At 36.3% G+C, this 18,978-nt stretch overlaps 1 protein-coding gene across 4 annotated transcripts in view; it reads right to left on the bottom strand.

Moving 5' to 3' along the window:
• Positions 1–1,151: 1,151 nt before the first annotated feature.
• The window catches only part of LOC127842172 (pseudouridylate synthase 1 homolog), a 36,140-nt gene continuing 18,313 nt past the window's right edge, over positions 1,152–18,978 (bottom strand). For all 4 annotated transcript variants that reach the window (XM_052371527.1, XM_052371526.1, XM_052371530.1 and 1 more), the window contains exons 8-17: positions 18,117–18,217; positions 15,920–16,026; positions 14,757–14,802; positions 14,268–14,361; positions 12,500–12,570; positions 12,202–12,246; positions 11,871–11,945; positions 9,098–9,168; positions 3,027–3,129; positions 1,152–1,569 (exon numbers count right to left, since the gene is read on the bottom strand). In XM_052371527.1, coding sequence (XP_052227487.1) covers positions 1,237–1,569; positions 3,027–3,129; positions 9,098–9,168; positions 11,871–11,945; positions 12,202–12,246; positions 12,500–12,570; positions 14,268–14,361; positions 14,757–14,802; positions 15,920–16,026; positions 18,117–18,217 — 1,046 coding nt within the window. In that variant the 3' untranslated portion in view covers positions 1,152–1,236. The remainder of the gene's footprint in view (positions 1,570–3,026; positions 3,130–9,097; positions 9,169–11,870; positions 11,946–12,201; positions 12,247–12,499; positions 12,571–14,267; positions 14,362–14,756; positions 14,803–15,919; positions 16,027–18,116; positions 18,218–18,978) is intronic.

Consider the following 18,978-nt stretch of genomic DNA (forward strand, 5'->3'; position numbering starts at 1 on the left):
AAGCATCTGTGAACAACATTTACCCATTTATGCCTAGTGGACTCTCACATCCTTCAAAATTGGATAAATTTATTTTCAAAATTATGGATATCTAGTATATTTATTTCTATATTAAGAATATTTCTCACAGGAATTCCTGTAAGCAAACAGCGTAGACCCAGATGAGACGCCACATGATGCGGCGTCTCATCTGGGTCTACGCTGTTTGCCAAGGCCTTTTTTCTAGACGCTAGGCATAAATGGGTTAACTGAGCAATTGCGCGTGTAGTAGTATAACATCTAAATTAACTTATATCTTTTGGCGCACGAAAAAACAATTCAAAACATATTCGTCAGTATTTGGACTTCGGCACCTGGGTATGCATGTGAACATTTCTTGAAGATCATCGGACTTGTGGCCCAAAAGCGTTTGTGCCAGCATGTGCCAGGGTAATGTGGGGGCACGCAAATTCTTTTTGCCACAAGTCTAGTTTGTCATCCCGTCAAAAAGATCACCTTATTCGAATAAGAGTACCGGTAGACACATAGGTTAAAAAACAAATCAGCGATTCGTTTGTTTAACAACAGTATCCCAAATTCGCCGAAATTTATATAGACAAATACTGCGTGTCTTCAACAAATTTAAACATAGAAATATAAAACAACTTAGATTTTTATTGTCAGGCTTTGTTGTATTTTTGGCCATTATCAACAGCATTTTCAATCATATGACGACGGTCCGTTTATCATCTCACGTTCTAGGGATGGCGGATTTATAAGTGCCCACACAGGCACACACAAGTAACCAACTTCTGCTTGAATCAGAGGTACGAAGATATATTCATGACCTATCCACACACCAGTTATGTTACCGGACCGTGGGTCAAACTCGCAATCCTCGGATTTGTAGTCCTTCTAACCACCAGCTGAGCCAGTAGACCAACAAAGTACCATAGTACATAATTATTTGAGGCATTTTAAAACAAATAAATGAGATCAAATGCATCTGCAAACAAATCATTCCTGTCATATACTAGCATATAGAAACGCTTTAATATTAACTACTGCATGATATGCAGCCAATTGACTCGGCTGTATGAAAAGTGACAACATTTATTCCGTTACAAAGGCTGAGGTGGTGCAACAAATTTATGTAATTTGCAATAAATCAGTGACTGCCTTAATGATTTATTCATTTTAATGTCCATTTATGCAGAATAGCAGAATATTTAAAACTAAATAAAAACATGCACATCACTAAGGCAATACATTTTCATGTCTTTTTCTCATCTCTGGTTCTTCCTCTGAACTTTTCTCCACTGTATTTTTCACAGTGTCTGCACCATTAGTAACAGGATCAAGGTTTACATCCTCATTGACGGACCCTTTTTCAGCTAGTAGCTTTGCAACGTCAGGATTCACTTCGTGTGTTGGTGGAGAAGTCCTGATACAAGTGTCTCGTTTCACCTCATCAGATGCTCCTTCCGTGGTATCCTTGGTAGCCAGAGGTTCTGTTGCAGATTGATCGACCTCTTTGGAAGCTGCAGTGTCAATCCCCTCTTGAAAAGTGTCATCAGCCTGTGCTCCTTTCTGTAGAATAAATGTAGCAATTTTTTTTTAAATCTGTAAATATGTTGATTTTTTTTCTTCAAACAGCTCATAGTTTTTAATTGTCCATTCATTGTTTAATGGAACTTTAATGTATTCTTATAACAATATGAAAAGAATGACCAAAAACACCACAAACTGGTGGGTCCCACTGTATTTTGTATAAGATTGAATGTGGGAAGAATAAAAGGAAAGTTTGATGACCTCAGCATTATATGCTTACAGAGAAATAGGCATTGTATCAATATCTACCAAAGATCTGCATTCACTTGAACTAAAATTGACTTTCTTGGAAAATACAAAAAGCAACCCCCGTCTTCACTCTGCAAGGTTCAAATCAAAGACAAATAACAGACTTAAATAGGCCGTGCATACATAACGCTTTGCTGGCCATATTTGTCAGAGAGTCAGCCACTCATTTTCAGCGTCCACACTGTATGTTTGCAGGTATGATCACAATACCATCATATTAAAAACATGTTTTCACTACTTTATTATAGTATACTTGTGACCTAAGTCAGCTATATTTTAGTCAGAATTTAGACCTTTCAGAGAGACCCCTTTGGTTTGTTTCCTATCCAATTCTGGAAAATCAAAACAGGTACAATCCTTAAATTTGGAATTTTAATTCCAAATGACACAAGTGTCGGGTACATTAACTGTACATTAAATTCGGTGATTTATGGGTGTCATTGATACAACTTTGTGATTGTGTGACATTTTTATCTTGTAGCTGCTTGGCAATAACATAATAACCATCTCCAGTGACATAACACCAGAACTATAGGTAAAAAGAAACAGCAGTATAACAGGTGATATCAACAACTACATAATGAAGTACATGAAACATAACCCTTTACCATTTAAATACTATTTTGGCACATTTATCGTCCCTTAGAAAGTTAGATTTAATTAAAGACCTTCCTTACTAGATTCAAGTTTTAAAGGCTTCATTTCCAACCCTTAGATACTGGTGAGCAGCAAACAGCATAAAACCTGAACAGCCTGCGATTCACTCGCAGGCTGTTCTGGTTTAATGCTGTTTGCACATAGCCATTTCAAATCACTTGTAGGAGGGAAAGGGTTAATAAATAAAAATGGCCTGCAATAATAAGCATGATTTTCATCAAGCTAATGTTTCTTAATACTTCAAGGCACACAGTCACGAACCGATTCTTAGACTTTCGTCTACAAAGAAAAAATATTCTTATAACTGTACAATGTAATGTTGTAAAACTACTAAAAGTGAAGTGTAGCATGGCAGTTAACATCTTTAATGATAGAATTCTTCATTTAAAAGAATGTGTTAATGTTATAAGCACCATTTTCAACCTGCATATACACACACAGGTATTTTTATTAAGTCTTATAATAATGTTGAGTTTAAGAATAGGTTGGTGAATACGGGCCCTGGAAGACAAATACAATGTATATCATACACAGTCTTCCTCAAGGTTCTTCATGAACTTCCTTCGTGTACACAGCCGGGTGTCTATTGCCAGACACGTGTGTAGATGCAGGGTGGACAGCCATTGCAACATGCTGCAATGAAATGAGACGCATTCTGAGAAAACAGGGCTTAATGCATGTGCGTAGTGTCATCCCAGATTAGCCTGTGCAGTCCACCAGGGACGACACTTTCCGCTGTTATGGTATTTTTCATTTAAAGGAAGTCTCTTCTACACAAAAAATCCAGTTGAGGCGGAAAGTGTCATCCCTGATTAGCCTGTGCAGACTGCACAGGCTAATCTGGGATGACACTTTACGCACATGCATTAAGCCCAGTTTTCTCAGAACACGACTGATATTGACTTCATTATCCCAGTCAGAAGTTGGGTACAAATATACATGATCGAATAAAAAACAAGAATGGCTTTTTTTACATATACTAAATAAACAAGAAACTGTCGGAAACGGGTGATGCTCCCCAAAGGTTTTTTTTTCTTCACAATATTGCACTATATATTCAGATAAAAGGAAACGCCTTGAGGGCACAGTAGTTGGGGGGACAATAATTTTTTTATAGAAAATTTCAAAGGGCCATAACTCTGTGAAAAATCATCCGACCAGAACCCGCTGATAATATGCACATCTCCTCTTGGTAGTGAAGCTTCCCATAAAGTTTCATTGAATTCTGGTCATTAGTTCCTGAGAAATAGCCCGGACAAGAATTGCACTATATGTACAGTTAATGGAAAATTTCACAAATTTCAAAGGACCATAACTCTGTGAAAAATCATCCGACCAGAACCCGCTGATAATATGCACATCTCCTCTTCCCATAAAGTTTCATTGAATTCCGGTCATTAATTGCTGAGAAATAGCCCGGACAAAAATTGTGCACGGACGGACACACGGACGGACAGACGAAGTGGTGAAATAAATTTTGGGGGAGCATAATAAAGTGAAGAAGAACCATACAGAGAAATTATGTGCGTTAGTAAGATGCGTAAGTACCTCAGTCACACACAGTCAAGGAGTGGTATTCACTTTATAATCTCTTAAACAACCTTGTTCACAGATTTTCTTTTTTTTCGTTCGATATATTTTATTCTCCTCGTCAATAGGTGTGAGTGGGTCGAGGGAATCCCACTCCACACCAGACAAAGTTTGCAAGTAATATGTGCATATTACAACAAATTATATACATTTTACAAAAAATAGCTTTTACATAACAGTATAAGCAACATTTTTATTGTTAAAGAATTTGTTAAAGTCTCTTATCACAACTACTGGAAGCGAGATATTCACAGTCTTTGTTTTCACACAAATAGCTAAAATAATTAATTTCGTTAAGTCCATGACAGTGCAAGGACAGGTATGATTTTGGTCCCTTATGAGTTGGTCTAGTTTTGTGCCTTTTACAATTATAAATAAACATTTTTAACATAAGAAATAGTAAATTTAAAGAACTATTTGTATTTGCATGACCCAGAATAAAGGAAGGCATATTAAGAAAATTAAAAAAATGATAACATCCAGAAAAAATTCTGTTGTTAACTGATTCACAAGATTTTTTTTTTTAATTTCATTAAATTAATTTTCTAACAAAACTATAATATTTGGAATAGTTTGAAATAATTATAAAACAAGAGATGTGTTCGTCAGAAATACAATACAACGGATGGAATGGACAGACGACAGACAAAGACCGATCACAAAAGCTCACTTGAGCAATCAGGTGAGCTAAAAATTAATGCAATTCTAAAAACAAGAGATGTGTTCGTCAGAATGCCCCCTATTGCGCCGCTTTGAAATAATAATTATTATTTTTTTTACCTTTGACCTTGAAGGATGACCTTGACCTTGAACTTCCACCACTCAAAATGTGCAGTTTCATGAGAACGCCGCTTTGAAAAAAATCTTTTTTTTTTACCTTTGACCTTGAAGGTTGACCTTGACCTTGAACTTCCACCACTCAAAATGTGCAGCTTCATGAGAACGCCGCTTTGAATTATTATTTTTTACCTTTGACCTTGAAGGATGACCTTGACATTGAATTTCCACCACTCAAAATGTGCAGCTTCATGAGAACGCTGCTTCGATTTTTTATTATTTGTTTGACCTTTGACCTTGAAGGATGACCTTGACCTTTCACCACTCAAAATGTGCAGCTCCATTAGATACACATGCATGCCAAATATCAAGTTGCTATGTTCAATATTTCAAAAGTAATTTTGCAAAACTTTACTATATTAACTTTTTAAATTTTTGACCTTTAACCTTAAAGGATGGATTTGACCTTTCACCACTCAAAATGTGCAGCTCCATGAGAAACACATGCATGCCAAATATCAAGTTGCTATGTTCAATATTTCAAAAGTTATTGCAAAACTTTACTATATTAATTTTTTTAATTTTTGACCTTTGGCCTTGAAGGATGACCTTGACCTTTCACCACTCAAAATGTGCAGCTCCATGAGATACACATGCATGCCAAATATCAAGTTGCTATGTTCAATATTTCAAAAGTTATTGCAAAAATTTAATATATTAAATTTTAAAAATTTTGACCTTTGACCTTGAAGGATGACCTTGACCTTTCACCACTCAAAATGTGCAGCTCCATGAGATACACATGCATGCCAAATATCAAGTTGCTATTTTCAATATTTCAAAAGTTATTGCAAAACTTTACTGTAAGGTTAAAGTTTTGGGACAGAATGACAGACAGAAAGACAGACAGGCCAAAAACAATATACCCCCGATCATTCTAGTTATGGCCAATGTTAAAAGTTTTTGGACGGACCGTTAGACGCCATATATTAGACATTTGACCTTGAAGGATGACCTTCACCTTTCACCACTCAAAATGTTCAGCTCCAGGAGATACACATGAATGCCAAATGGGGGGGGGGGGGGGAGGGGGGTAGGCAGGGTAGGGGGGATTAAGAGGGGGGTAGGTATAATGTGGGGTGTGGTCATTTATAAGACAATCTTTCAAAAATTAAAAAACAAGAGCTGTCACCATAGGATGATTTATGCCCCCTATAAACGCTTGATAGAAGTTATGAGCTTTTTTCGAAACCTTAACACAGATTTTGAAACCTTAACGTGGACCCTAACTTCAAGGTCAAGGTCACAGTGGTCAAAATTTTTGTGCGAATGGAAAGGCCTTGTCCATATACACATGCATACCAAATATGAAGGTTATATCTCAAGAGACATAGAAGTTATGAGCATTTTTCAAAACCTAAAAGCAGATTTCGAAACCTAAACGCGGACCCTAACTTCAAGGTCAAGGTCACAGGGGTCAAACTTTTTGTGCGTATGGAAAGGCCTTGTCCATATACACATGCATACCAAATATGAAGGTTATATCTCAAGGGACATAGAAGTTATGAGCATTTTTCGAAACCTAAACGCAGATTTCAAAACCTAAATGCGGACCCTAAGTTCAAGGTCAAGGTCACAGGGGTAAAAATATGTTTGCGTATGGAAAGGCCTTGTCCATATACACATGCATACCAAATATGAAGGTTATATCTCAAGGAACATAGAAGTTATGAGCATTTTTCGAAACCTTAACGCAGATTTCGAAACCTAAACGCGGACCCTAAGTTTAAGGTCAAGGTAAGAGGGGAAAAATTTTGTATGCGTATGGAAAGGCCTTGTCCATATACACATGCATACCAAATATGAAGGATATATCTCAAGGGACATAGAAGTTATGAGCATTTTTCGAAACCTAAAGGCAGATTTCGAAACCTAAACGCGGTCCCTACGTTCAAGGTCAAGGAGGTAAAAATATTTGTGCATATGGAAAGGCCTTGTCCATATGCACATGCATACCAAATATGAAGGTTATATCTCAAGGGACATAGAAGTTATGAGCATTTTTCGAAACCTAAACGCAAAGTGTGACGGAAAGACAGACAGACAGACAGACGGACAGTCCGATCACTATATGCCCCCTTTTCTTTGAAAAAGGGGGCATAAAAAAAAATGTGGGGGGGGGGGTGGGGTTGAGAGGGGGCTATAATGTGGGGTGTGGTCATTTATTAGATGATCTTTAAAAAATAAAAATTGGAAAAAAAATATTTTTTTTGGGGGGGGGGGGTGGGAGTGCAGGGATTCTGGGTTGGGGTGTGGGGTATTGTTTGGGTGGAATCCATTGTGGTTTTCAGGTAAGTGTTGTTTTGTCATAGTATTAATAAAATCTGATCATAAATAAAGAAGTTATGGCAATGTAAGCAAAATGTTTAATTATCTAAGTACAAAAGGGGCAATAATTCTGTCAAAATGCTTGATACACTTGTCTGCTCTTGTTTGTAGGTTGGGGTCATGATGGTTAACAAGTATGCAAAATATGAAAGCAATATGTCAAAGGATATAGGAAATATTTGGGGTAGTACGCAAACTTTAACATAGATTTATCAATAATATGCATATTCTAAGTATAAAAGGGGCAATAATTCTGTCAAAATGCTTGATAAAGTTGTCTGCTATTGTTTATAGGTTGGATCATGATGGTAAACAAGTATGCAAAAAAATAAAAGCAATATGTCAAGGGACACAGGGAATATTTGGGGTAGTACGCAAACTTTAACATACCCGGTAGATTTATCCATAATATGCATATTCTAAGTATAAAAGGGGCAATAATTCTGTCAAAATGCTTGATACAGTTGTCTGCTCTTGTTTATAGGTTGGGGTCATGTTGGTAAACAAGTTTGCAAAATATGAAAGCAATATGTCAAGGGACACAGGAAATATTTGGGGTAGTACACAAACTTTAACATATATTTATCAATAATATGCATATTCTAAGTATCAAAGAGGCAATAATTCTGTCAAAATGCTTGATACAGTTGTCTGCTCTTGTTTATAGGTTTGGGTCATGATGGTAAACAAGTATACAAAATATGAAAGCAATATGTCAAGGGACACAGGAAATATTCTGGGTAGTACACAAACTTTAACATAGATTTATCAATAATATAAACATTCTAAGTATAAAAGGGGAAAAAATTCTGTCAAAATGCTTGATACAGTTGTCTGCTCTTGTTCATAGGTTGGGGTCATGATGGTAAACAAGTATTCAAAATATGAAAGCAATATGTCAAGGGACATTGAAAATATTTGGGGTAGTACGCAAACTTTAACATTTGCAAGCGAACTGACACGGGAACGGCAACGCGGGGTGAGTAGGATAGCTCCACTATATATATTTCATATATAATAGTCGAGCTAAAAAGTTATGGCCAACGTTAAAGTTTTTTTTTTTGGACGGACGGACAGACTGACATACACACATACTGACACACTGACGGACAGTTCAACTGCTATATGCCACCCTACCGGGGACATAAAAAGAAAAGAGATAAGACAATGTTAAAGCAGTGTAGAAAGCTTGATCTTCATTTATTAATGGATGTGTCTTTCCCAAACTTTGGTTAAACATCAACAATGATAGGCTATTGTCAGAATTAATCCTAGGTTGGCTTGCTTATTAATAACAATGTGTTTTGTTGATTGTAGTTACAATTTCTCATATTAAGCACTTACAATGTGAAATTAAATGATTTTGTTTCAGGGAGTGCATGATATCAATTCTTAAGTAAATAATATTGTTTAAACAGTTTAATGTGACATGAATTTGAAATGATAAGCAAGAGGATTCACAAGTCTAATTAATTTCTGAAATTTACTGGTTCTATTTGACATAAAAACTTTGTGAATATAGTACCATTTTAACTACAGGACTAAACATAAAGAGAAAGAAATTTCTAGGTTCATAAAGAAAGATATGATTAACTGTCATCTTAACACTTTACCACTTAGATACGTATTTTCACGCATTTGTAGTCCCTTAGAAATTCAAATTTAATTAAAGACCTTTCTAACTAGATTCAAGTTTTAAAGGCTTCCAACCCTTAGATACTGATGGGCAGCAAGCAGCATAAAACCTGAACAAACTGCGAGTTACTCCCAGGTTGTTCTGGTTTTATGCTGGTTGCAAAAGCCATTTTCACTTTGTTTCTTATGGGGGGAAAGAGTTAATGTATACCTGTGTTCTTCAATTTCTGTCTTGATGATATTTGGGAATATCTGTTCATCCTTGAAAATCTTCAGTTTGTCCTGCAGTTAGTAACACACTAGTATATGGAATGAAGTGTACACATATATGGTAGAAGCTCATAAAGTTCATGACAAGATGCTAACCCAAAAATATATGAGCACCACCCTGGGAAAAATGGGCTTAATGCATGGGCCTAAAGGATTGTTCCAGATAAGCCTTTGATATCTGCACAGGCTTAATGCATGGGCCTAAAGGATTGTTCCAGATAAGCCTGTGATATCTGCACAGGCTTAATGCATGGGCCTAAAGGATTGTTCCAGATAAGCCTTTGATATCTGCACAGGCATAATGCATGGGCCTAAAGGATTGTTCCAGATAAGCCTGTGATATCTGCACAGGCTTAATGCATGGGCCTAAAGGATTGTTCCAGATAAGCCTTTGATATCTGCACAGGCATAATGCATGGGCCTAAAGGATTGTTCCAGATAAGCCTGTGATATCTGCACAGGCTTAATGCATGGGCCTAAAGGATTGTTCCAGATAGCCTTTGATATCTGCACAGGCATAATGCATGGGCCTTAAGGATTGTTCCAGATGTGCCTGTGATATCTGCACAGGCTTAATGCATGGGCCTAAAGGATTGTTCCAGATAGCCTTTGATATCTGCACAGGCTTAATGCATGGGCCTAAAGGATTGTTCCAGATGTGCCTTTGATATCTGCACAGGCTTAATGCATGGGCCTAAAGGATTGTTCCAGATAGCCTTTGATATCTGCACAGGCTTAATGCATGGGCCTTAAGGATTGTTCCAGATAAGCCTTTGATATCTGCACAGGCTTAACAGAGAGGAGACTTACCGCTTTATGTAAGTTTCATTTAAATTTTAAGTCTGTTCAAAAATGTGTTCTACGCAGAAAGTGTAGTCCCTTATTAGCCAGTGCAGATGCCACACACCAATGTTGGACAATACGCACATGCATTAAGCCTGGTTTTCCCAGAGCAGGGCTCATATTTTAACCCTTAACCACTTAGATACGAATTATCACACATTTTAAGTCCCATAGAAAGTTATATTTAATTAAAACTTTCTTACTAAATACAAGTTTTAAAGGATTCATTTTCAACCCTAAGATACTGATGAGCAGCAAACAGTAAAAAAACCTGAACAGACTGTTCTGGTTTTATGCAGGTTGCAAAAGCCATTTTCACTTTGCTTCTAATGGGGGAAAGGGTTAAAAAACAAAATGAGAGCTTGTCACAGCTGTGATGCATACCCACAATGACACAAGTCGGAATATGTAACAAGTTGTAATAATGATGGTATAATAAGTAAAAATAGAAGCATACGTTTAGCAATTTTCAATCAACAGAAATGATAATATAAATTCTACATGAATTATATAATATTCTTAGGATCAAATAAAGAAAAGTTTAACATTGTGTATGAGTACTGTATTTCCTAGGAAAACTTTGTGGGACAAATGCCATCAATAGACAGACATTATGTATGTCAAAGTTAGAATTTCGTTACTAAAGAGAAGAGGTAGGGCAGCTTGCCCTGTAAGCCCAGTCAGGTTAGCATAAGGCATGTAATCCAGGGCCCATATTCGCAGAGGGCTTAACATAAATCTTATCTTAAGTTATGCTTAAGAGAAAATTAATTTCAGATCAATAGTTCTATACAAAATACATGGTCTGATCATACAATATGGGAATGAAGATAATTTTAGTATTGTATACTTGCTTTAAACAAATGAATGTGAAAATACAAAAACACAAATAAGGAAGAAACTTAGGAAATTTCAGCAATTAAAAGAGTTTCTTTAGGATTGCCCTGAGATTCTTTAGTAATACCAGCCCAGAGGTCCCAGCGATGAGCTAAAACTAATTTCACAATGTCCTAACAATATGGCATTACAATCATTTGATAGATATTCCTCAAATTGAACTCATTTTACCTTTTTTTGGTATATCAGACAGAATATAGAGGATATTTGTTCAAGTCAGTGTAAGATTATTTGTTATTTCATGAGTGATCATAGAAGTACACAAGTGAAAAAAATATTTTCTATGGAAAATATTTTTTACGAGTGGTGCAGCCACGAGGGAAAATATTATTTTTCTTTGATCAAGAGTGAAATAACAAACAATCTTACACTGACATGAACACATTTTCTATTTTTTCAATGCCCCTTTTTCAAGAAAAGTAACACTTTCTCCCGTGGCGTGCCTCAATACATTTCAATACACAAAATGACGTCATTATACCAGCAATATTCACGGGTTAAACTCTTTTAAAATGGAAATAATCAGTGAAAAAAGCATAAAATAAAAAGAATATTTGTTGGATTTGATGGAAAATCATTTTTAATTCACTCATGTTCATACAAATATATATCAATCTTGAAGTAACTCTTGATATGATAATCTAAACATAGAAAAAGTAGTTCCAAAAATGTGTTCTTTTCACCGGTGAAAATAACAATTTGTTTATTTTCACTGCTGTTATTTCACTGCAGAAATGGTCATATTTTACCACTAGGTATAAAATAAAATTGTGTATTACATAACAAACGATAACATTGACTTTAAATATTTTTTATTTCATCATAAACTTTGATATGGATTGATAATGGCTTCAATGATGCCAAGATTTAATAGTAAAGAAGTCAAGCAACAATTCAATAAAATTGATGAAAAAGTAACAATTTTGTTGCGTGAGCATGACATTGTTATAAGCTTTTTTGTAATTGAAGCTTACCTTTATAGTAGAGAAGTCTATCTTATCATGTGACCCATCTTTACAGAACTTTTCGTTGTATTGATTATAGTGAAGCTGGAACAAAAATGTACACAATTGCATTTTCTATCACTACTCATTTGTCTTTAAAACTGAGACGAATTTACTTAGGTATTTTGAAGTGTCTGTAGGCATGTTATTATAACTCTTAAGATAGAAACAATGTGCAAAAGGGCACTTTCATTATGGAATGGACTTGTAAAAAGATCTGACTTTGTCTTGAGGGGTGCGTCTGTTTAAGACAAAAGAGACATATATTTTAAGATTAACAAATAAACTAGAATACACACACCTTGTCCAGCATGAGTCCCAAAGACGGAGCCTTTGGAATGTCCATCTGTGAATCAAGATGAATGTAAAGTAAGCTTCAATGTTGTTTTTAAACTAGGAACAGTACATAAAAGTATTAATTACCAGAAAATAGTTAGAGGTCTGTGAAAGGCACGAAACTAGTCACTTGCTTTCCAAAAATTTCTTTTAAATTCTAATACAAAGTACGTCTGCAATCAATATGGCAAGACTCTATATCCGAATTGTTACGAAAAGCACCTTTTTTCTAATCTGTTTTAATAAATATCAACACCATAAACCTTTTCGCTCTCCCACGCGTTGTCAATGGATTCAATATCTGCAAACCCACGCACTATAGCGATGGTCAGACCTGCGACAGAAAAATGTGTATTCAGTACAACGGCAGTAGGATTAGGTAAAAAACATTTTTTTCTAACTTTTAATGAACTTTATTCTGAAGGGCACAGTTCTAATTACAGATGAGTATGCAGGCAGGAAAGAGGCTGATGCCAAATTTGTGCTAATGAAGTCAATAGAGTGAACACTGTAGTGAATTGTGTTTTTTGCTGTTCACACTTAAGTTGTAACAAGAGATGAAAGCAAAACATGTATCCTCTCCAAACAAAAAACTAGCATGACTTGAAATGATGTCAATGCCCCCAACCCCAGTTTATAAATAAGGCAGAAATAAAAATCATTATACTTCTCTTAATTCAACTAGTTGGACAAGCTTTTTTAAACATAAGTATTGTATGGAAATGAAATGGTTAATAGGACGGACCATTCGACTGACGGCCAGGTGCAAAGCAATAAAATTCTACTTCTTAGATGTGGGGCATAAATATGGATGCTTGTATCTTACCCTAAAATTAAACAAATTTGTGAAGGGTTTTTTCTTGAGCAATATAAATAACTTGTGGTGATAAACTTTCTTAATACTCTATAGCAAAGGATTCTGATTTAAAACATGTATTTTGTGATCCTTCCTTGAGTCAGAGCCTGAAATTAATACTCTAATGTTTGTGAATACAGACTCCCTTATCGTTATAGCTTAAGTGGCTTCCTACCAAATATATACAAGTAGCTCTCTGGGAAAACAGGCTTGTTGCATGCGTGATAAGTGTCGTCCCAGAATAACCTGTTCAGTCCGCGCAGGCTTGTTGCATGCGCGTAAAGTGTCGTCCCAAAATATCCTGTTCAGTCCGCGCAGGCTTGTTGCATGCGTGATAAGTGTTGTCCCAGAATAACCTGTTCAGTCCGTGCAGGCTTGTTGCATGCGTGATAAGTGTTGTCCCAGAATAACCTGTTCAGTTGGCGCAGGCTTGTTGCATGCGTGATAAGTGTTGTCCCAGAATAACCTGTTCAGTCCGCGCAGGCTTGTTGCAAGCGTGATAAGTGTTGTCCCAGAATAACCTGTTCAGTCCGCGCAGGCTTGTTGCATGCACGTAAAGTGTTGTCCCAGAATAACCTGTTCAGTCCACGCAGGCTTGTTGCATGCGTGTTAAGTGTTGTCCCAGAATAACCTGTTCAGTCCGCGCAGGCTTGATGCATGCGCGTAAAGTGTCGTCCCAGAATAACCTGTTCAGTCCGTGCAGGCTTGTTGCATGCGTGTTAAGTGTTGTCCCAGAATAACCTGTTCAGTCCGCGCAGGCTTGTTGCATGCGTGATAAGTGTTGTCCCAGAATAACCTGTTCAGTCCACGCAGGCTTGTTGCATGCGCTTAAAGTGTCGTCCCAGAATAACCTGTTCAGTCCGCGAAGGGTTGATGGATGTGTGTTAAGTGTCGTCCCAGAATAACCTGTTCAGTCCGCACAGGCTAATCTATTACAACACTAACGCATAGACTGGATTTTGTTTCAAAAAAGCTTCTTTTAAACAAAAAATTCCATAAAAGCAAAAAATATCATCCTTGATAATCTCAGTCAACACTTTTTAGGTATTTGTTCCCCCCAGTTTTCCAAGAGAGTGACTCATAGAAATATATATATAACAGTTACCTAGGTCGTCATTTTCTTCATGGATAAAAGCATTTTTTAAGCTGATGATCCCCGACAGGTTGCTACGTACCAATCATTTTCCTTATCTGGTGAAGCATGAAGCTCTGTCCACTCACTGACAGCACGCAGAATTCCACACCGTCCCGAACAAATGGCAGCCCGCACTGGAAAACAAAGCAAAGTCATTGGGTAGTAAAAGGGAAAAAGAAGTTTTACCATAAAACCAAATTGTTTGATCACAGATCCATAAACAACTTTTGAGTTGTCCACAAAATGGGTGGTTACACAAATTACACTCTGTTAACCAATGCACTTATATTAAGATATTATTTTATACTTACAAGAAATAAAACACAGGGAACTTGTCCACACTTTGGTTAAAATGTCTTTTTTCATCAGTGAATATCAGAACCTATAAATCTACTCATATTGAATAGTTTCAATTGTCTAACACACAAATATTGCATGTACACCCAATTATTTTTTTTAATTAAATTAAATAAACTGAAGCAATAATGTTCTGCTGTATTCAAAGTATAAAATTACTACAAAGAAATACCTCAAAATTCCAAATGTATCTTCTTGCTGAACCATCCTCTGGCTTTCTTGAAATATAAATATAGAGTATAAATATATGTAGCTGTGAATGATTTAATAACTAGAGCTTTGCCAATCTGATTAACCCATTTATGCCTAGCGTCTAGAAAAAAGGCCTTGGCAAACAGCGTAGATCCAGATGAGACGTCGCATGATAAGGCGTCTCATCAGGGTCTGCGCTGTTTGCTTAAAGGAATTTTTGTAAAAAATATTCTAAATATAGAAAGAAAAATACTATACATCCCTAATTTTGGAAATAAATTGATCCAATTTAAAAGGATGGGAGGGTCCACTAGGCATAAATGGGTTAATATCCTGCCCTCTTGATCAGCGCACACATCACTGGAATATGTGAATCACAGAGGACAAAAATAAAATAAAAAATGCACATCTGCACTTTATGGTGATGACATTTTTTCAGTTTCAAATGAATTTATTGAGAAATGTGAAAGGATGTTATTATGACATTTTTGTTGACAAACCACCACACTGACCAAACGAGTGATTCCATCATATTATCAATATGACAAACATGAAACAAAAAATCATCTATGCAAACAAAGATATTCGTAAAATCTGGTACAGCTACATTCATGATGTGATGATTAAATCTGGTACAGGTACATACATGATGTGATAATTAAATCTGGTACAGGTACATATATGATGTGATGATGAAATCTGGTACAAATACATATATGATGTGATCATTAAAGCTGGTACAGCTGCATATATGATGTGATGATGAAATCTGGTACAGGTACATACATGATGTGATGATGAAATCTTGTACAGGTACATACATGATGTGATGATGAAATCTGGTACAGGTACATTCATGATGTGATGATTAAAGCTGGTACAGCTACATATATGATGTGATGATGACATCTGGTTAAGGTACATATATGATGTGATGATTAAAGCTGGTACAGCTACATATATGATGTGATGATGAAATCTGGTACAGGTACATACATGATGTGATGATGAAATCTTGTACAGGTACATATATGATGTGATGATGAAATCTGGTAAAGGTACATTCATGATGTGATGATTAAAGCTGGTACAGGTACATACATGATGTGATGATGACATCTGGTAAATAGTTCAGGTACATACATGCCCGATGTAAAGTTGTGGAAATTGTGGGTCCCTTTAAACTTCTGTAGGACTTCATTCACTCTCTCTATGATGTCCAATGTCGTGCGATACTCCAATGTTACTGTCTAGAAAATTGATTTTATTCATGGTCACTGACTAGAAAATTAATTTTATTTAAGGTCACTGTATAAAAAATGGTTTTTTCAAGGTCACTGTGTAGAAAATTGATTTAATTCAAGATCAAGGAAAAACTCACTTTTATTTAACCCTTGACCACATATTTTAACACACTTAGTCCCTTAGAAAGTTAAATTAAAGACCTTTCTAACTATATTCAAGTTTTAAAGGCCTCATTTCCAACCCGAAGATACTGATGAGCAGCAAACAGCATAAAACCTGAACAAACTGCAAGTCACTTGCAGGATGTTCTGGTTTTATGCAATTTCATTTTATAAACAATAGATTACCCCCATAAGTACTGTCTATAAAATATATTAACAAAAAGGTCACTGTCAAGAAAACAAATACAATTCATGATAACTGTACAGAAAATATATTAAGCTTAAGGTCACATTTAGGAAACAAGAAACCATCGGAGACGGGTGATGCTCCCCAAAGTTTTTTTTGTCACAATATTGCACGATATATTCAGATTAAAGGAAACGTCTTGAGGGCACAGTAGTTGGGGGGACAATAATTTTTTTATAGAAAATTTCAAAGGGCCATTACTCTAAGAAAAATCATCCGACCAGAACCCGCTGATAACATGCACATCTCCTCTTGGTAGTGAAGCTTCCCATAAAGTTTCATTGAATTTTGGTCATTAGTTGCTGAGAAATAGCCTGGACAAAAATTGTGCAAGACGGACGGACAGACGCACACACGCACGGACAGACAAAGCGGCGACTATATGCTCCCCCAAAAATAAATTTTGGGCGAGCATAAAAAGAATACGATCAGAAAATATTTTTTTTTCAGGGTCACAGTTAAGATAAAGTTAAGCTTTATGTCACTATATAGAAAACAGATTAATCCAGGACAATAGTCTAGAAAAAAGATAACCTACACTATTACTTCAAGACAACCCTCCAGAAAATATATTGACTCCAGGATTCATATATAGAAAATAGATTTACTTCAAGGTGACACAATATATTAAAGGGGCATAATTAAGCTATTGTGGAGATCTGAGTTATGGGCCTTCTCTGTACCCTGAGGTAATTTGTGTGAAGTTTCAGTTAAGTACAGATCAGTACATGTTACTTACAAATGAAAACCTTAAGCCTAGCAGTATGCAATGTTTGCCAAATGGTTGAGTGGTATAGCTAAACCTGTAAGATGCATAGTTGAGCTAAACATGTCATATAATGACCATCTAAGGAAGATGTGATTTGCCACAAGGAAGGAATCAATGATAACAAATTAAAACAAGAGATGTGTTTGTCAGAAACACAATGCCCCCTATTGCACCGCTTTAAAATAAAATTTCAATATATCATTTGGCAGGTTAAGAAATTATCTCCTTTTTAAAGCTTATTACTTCCCTTGGACAGACAGACAGACAGACAGACAGACAGACAGACAGACAGACAGACAGACAGACAGACAGACAGACACACGACAGACAGACAGACAGAGACAGACAGACAGACAGACAGACAGACAGACAGACAGACAGACAGACAGAGAGAGACAGACAGACAGACAGACAGACAGACAGACAGACAGACAGACAGACAAACAAATGGACTGACAGTTCAACTGCTATATGCCACCCTACCAGGGGCATAACAATGTGATAGTTATACTGCTAGAACATTCACAATATGTCCGACTAGAGAACATTTCCAGAGTTAATCATATCTGAATATCACAGACTTGTAATTCAGTTTTACACTCAGAATGTCACCAACAGTGGGATGCTTTGGTAAAAAGGGCTATAAGTACTTAGTTGGTGTAAATTTTTGCACTTAAAAGCTATTTAAGTGCTGGGAGATGTGTTCCTTGGCTTTTGTTTTGGGGTATAAATACCATTATTTTTTGGTATTTGAGGATTATTTTTTCAAATATAGGAGAATGAACAAAACTGGGTTACAATTTTTTAAAGTGAATTTCCCAAAACTGTATGATTTAAAAGAAACATTCCGAGGGGATGCAACGGTATAAAGCATACAACTAGTGCAAGAAAAAGGCCCTAATTTTGATTGATATTCACCTCTTCAACAGATGAGAAAGCAAGCGTAGGGATGAGATAGATGTAAGTCCTTCCAGAGCAGTGATTCTTGGCATTGAATCCCTTGGTTGTTCTGATTACATCTGAAAAAACAAAACAATCACACCTGAAGTCTAACAGCTCACTACAGAAAACTGATAACAACAATTTACTCTCTCAGTGCTGGAACCGAATTTTGAAGGCCTTTGCAAACAGTTTGGATCCAGATGAGACGCCACAGAACGTGGCGGCTCATCAGGATCCAAACTGTTTGCTTTTCTGATAGTATTGTTTAAAAACAAGATGTGTTTGTGAAAAACAATGTCCCCCTATATGACGTTTGACTTTGAAGGATGACCTTGACCTTGTGAAGGATGACCTTGACCTTTCACCACTCAAAATGTGCAGCTCCATGAGATACACATGCATGCCAAATATCAAGTTGCTATCTTCAATATTGCAAAAGTATTAATAAAATAAGCGATTTGGGCCACATATATTTGACCTCTGACCTTGAAGGATGACCTTGACCTTTCACCACTCAAAATGTGCAGCTCCATGAGATGCACATGCATGCCAAATATCAAGTTGCTATCTTCAATATTGCAAAAGTATTTATAAAATAAGCGATTTGGGCAACATATATTTGACCTCATACCTTGAAGGATGACCTTGACCTTTCACCACTTAAAATGTGCAGCTCCATGAGATACACATGCATGCCAAATATCAAGCTGCTATCTTCAATATTGCAAAAGTATTCATAAAATGAGCGATTTTGGCCACATATATTTGACCTCTGACCTTGAAGGATGACCTTGACCTAAACCTTTCACCACTCAAAATGTGCAGCTTCATGAGATGC

The sequence above is a fragment of the Dreissena polymorpha genome, chromosome 8 (genome assembly GCF_020536995.1).
Source record: "Dreissena polymorpha isolate Duluth1 chromosome 8, UMN_Dpol_1.0, whole genome shotgun sequence".
NCBI lineage: Eukaryota > Metazoa > Mollusca > Bivalvia > Myida > Dreissenidae > Dreissena > Dreissena polymorpha.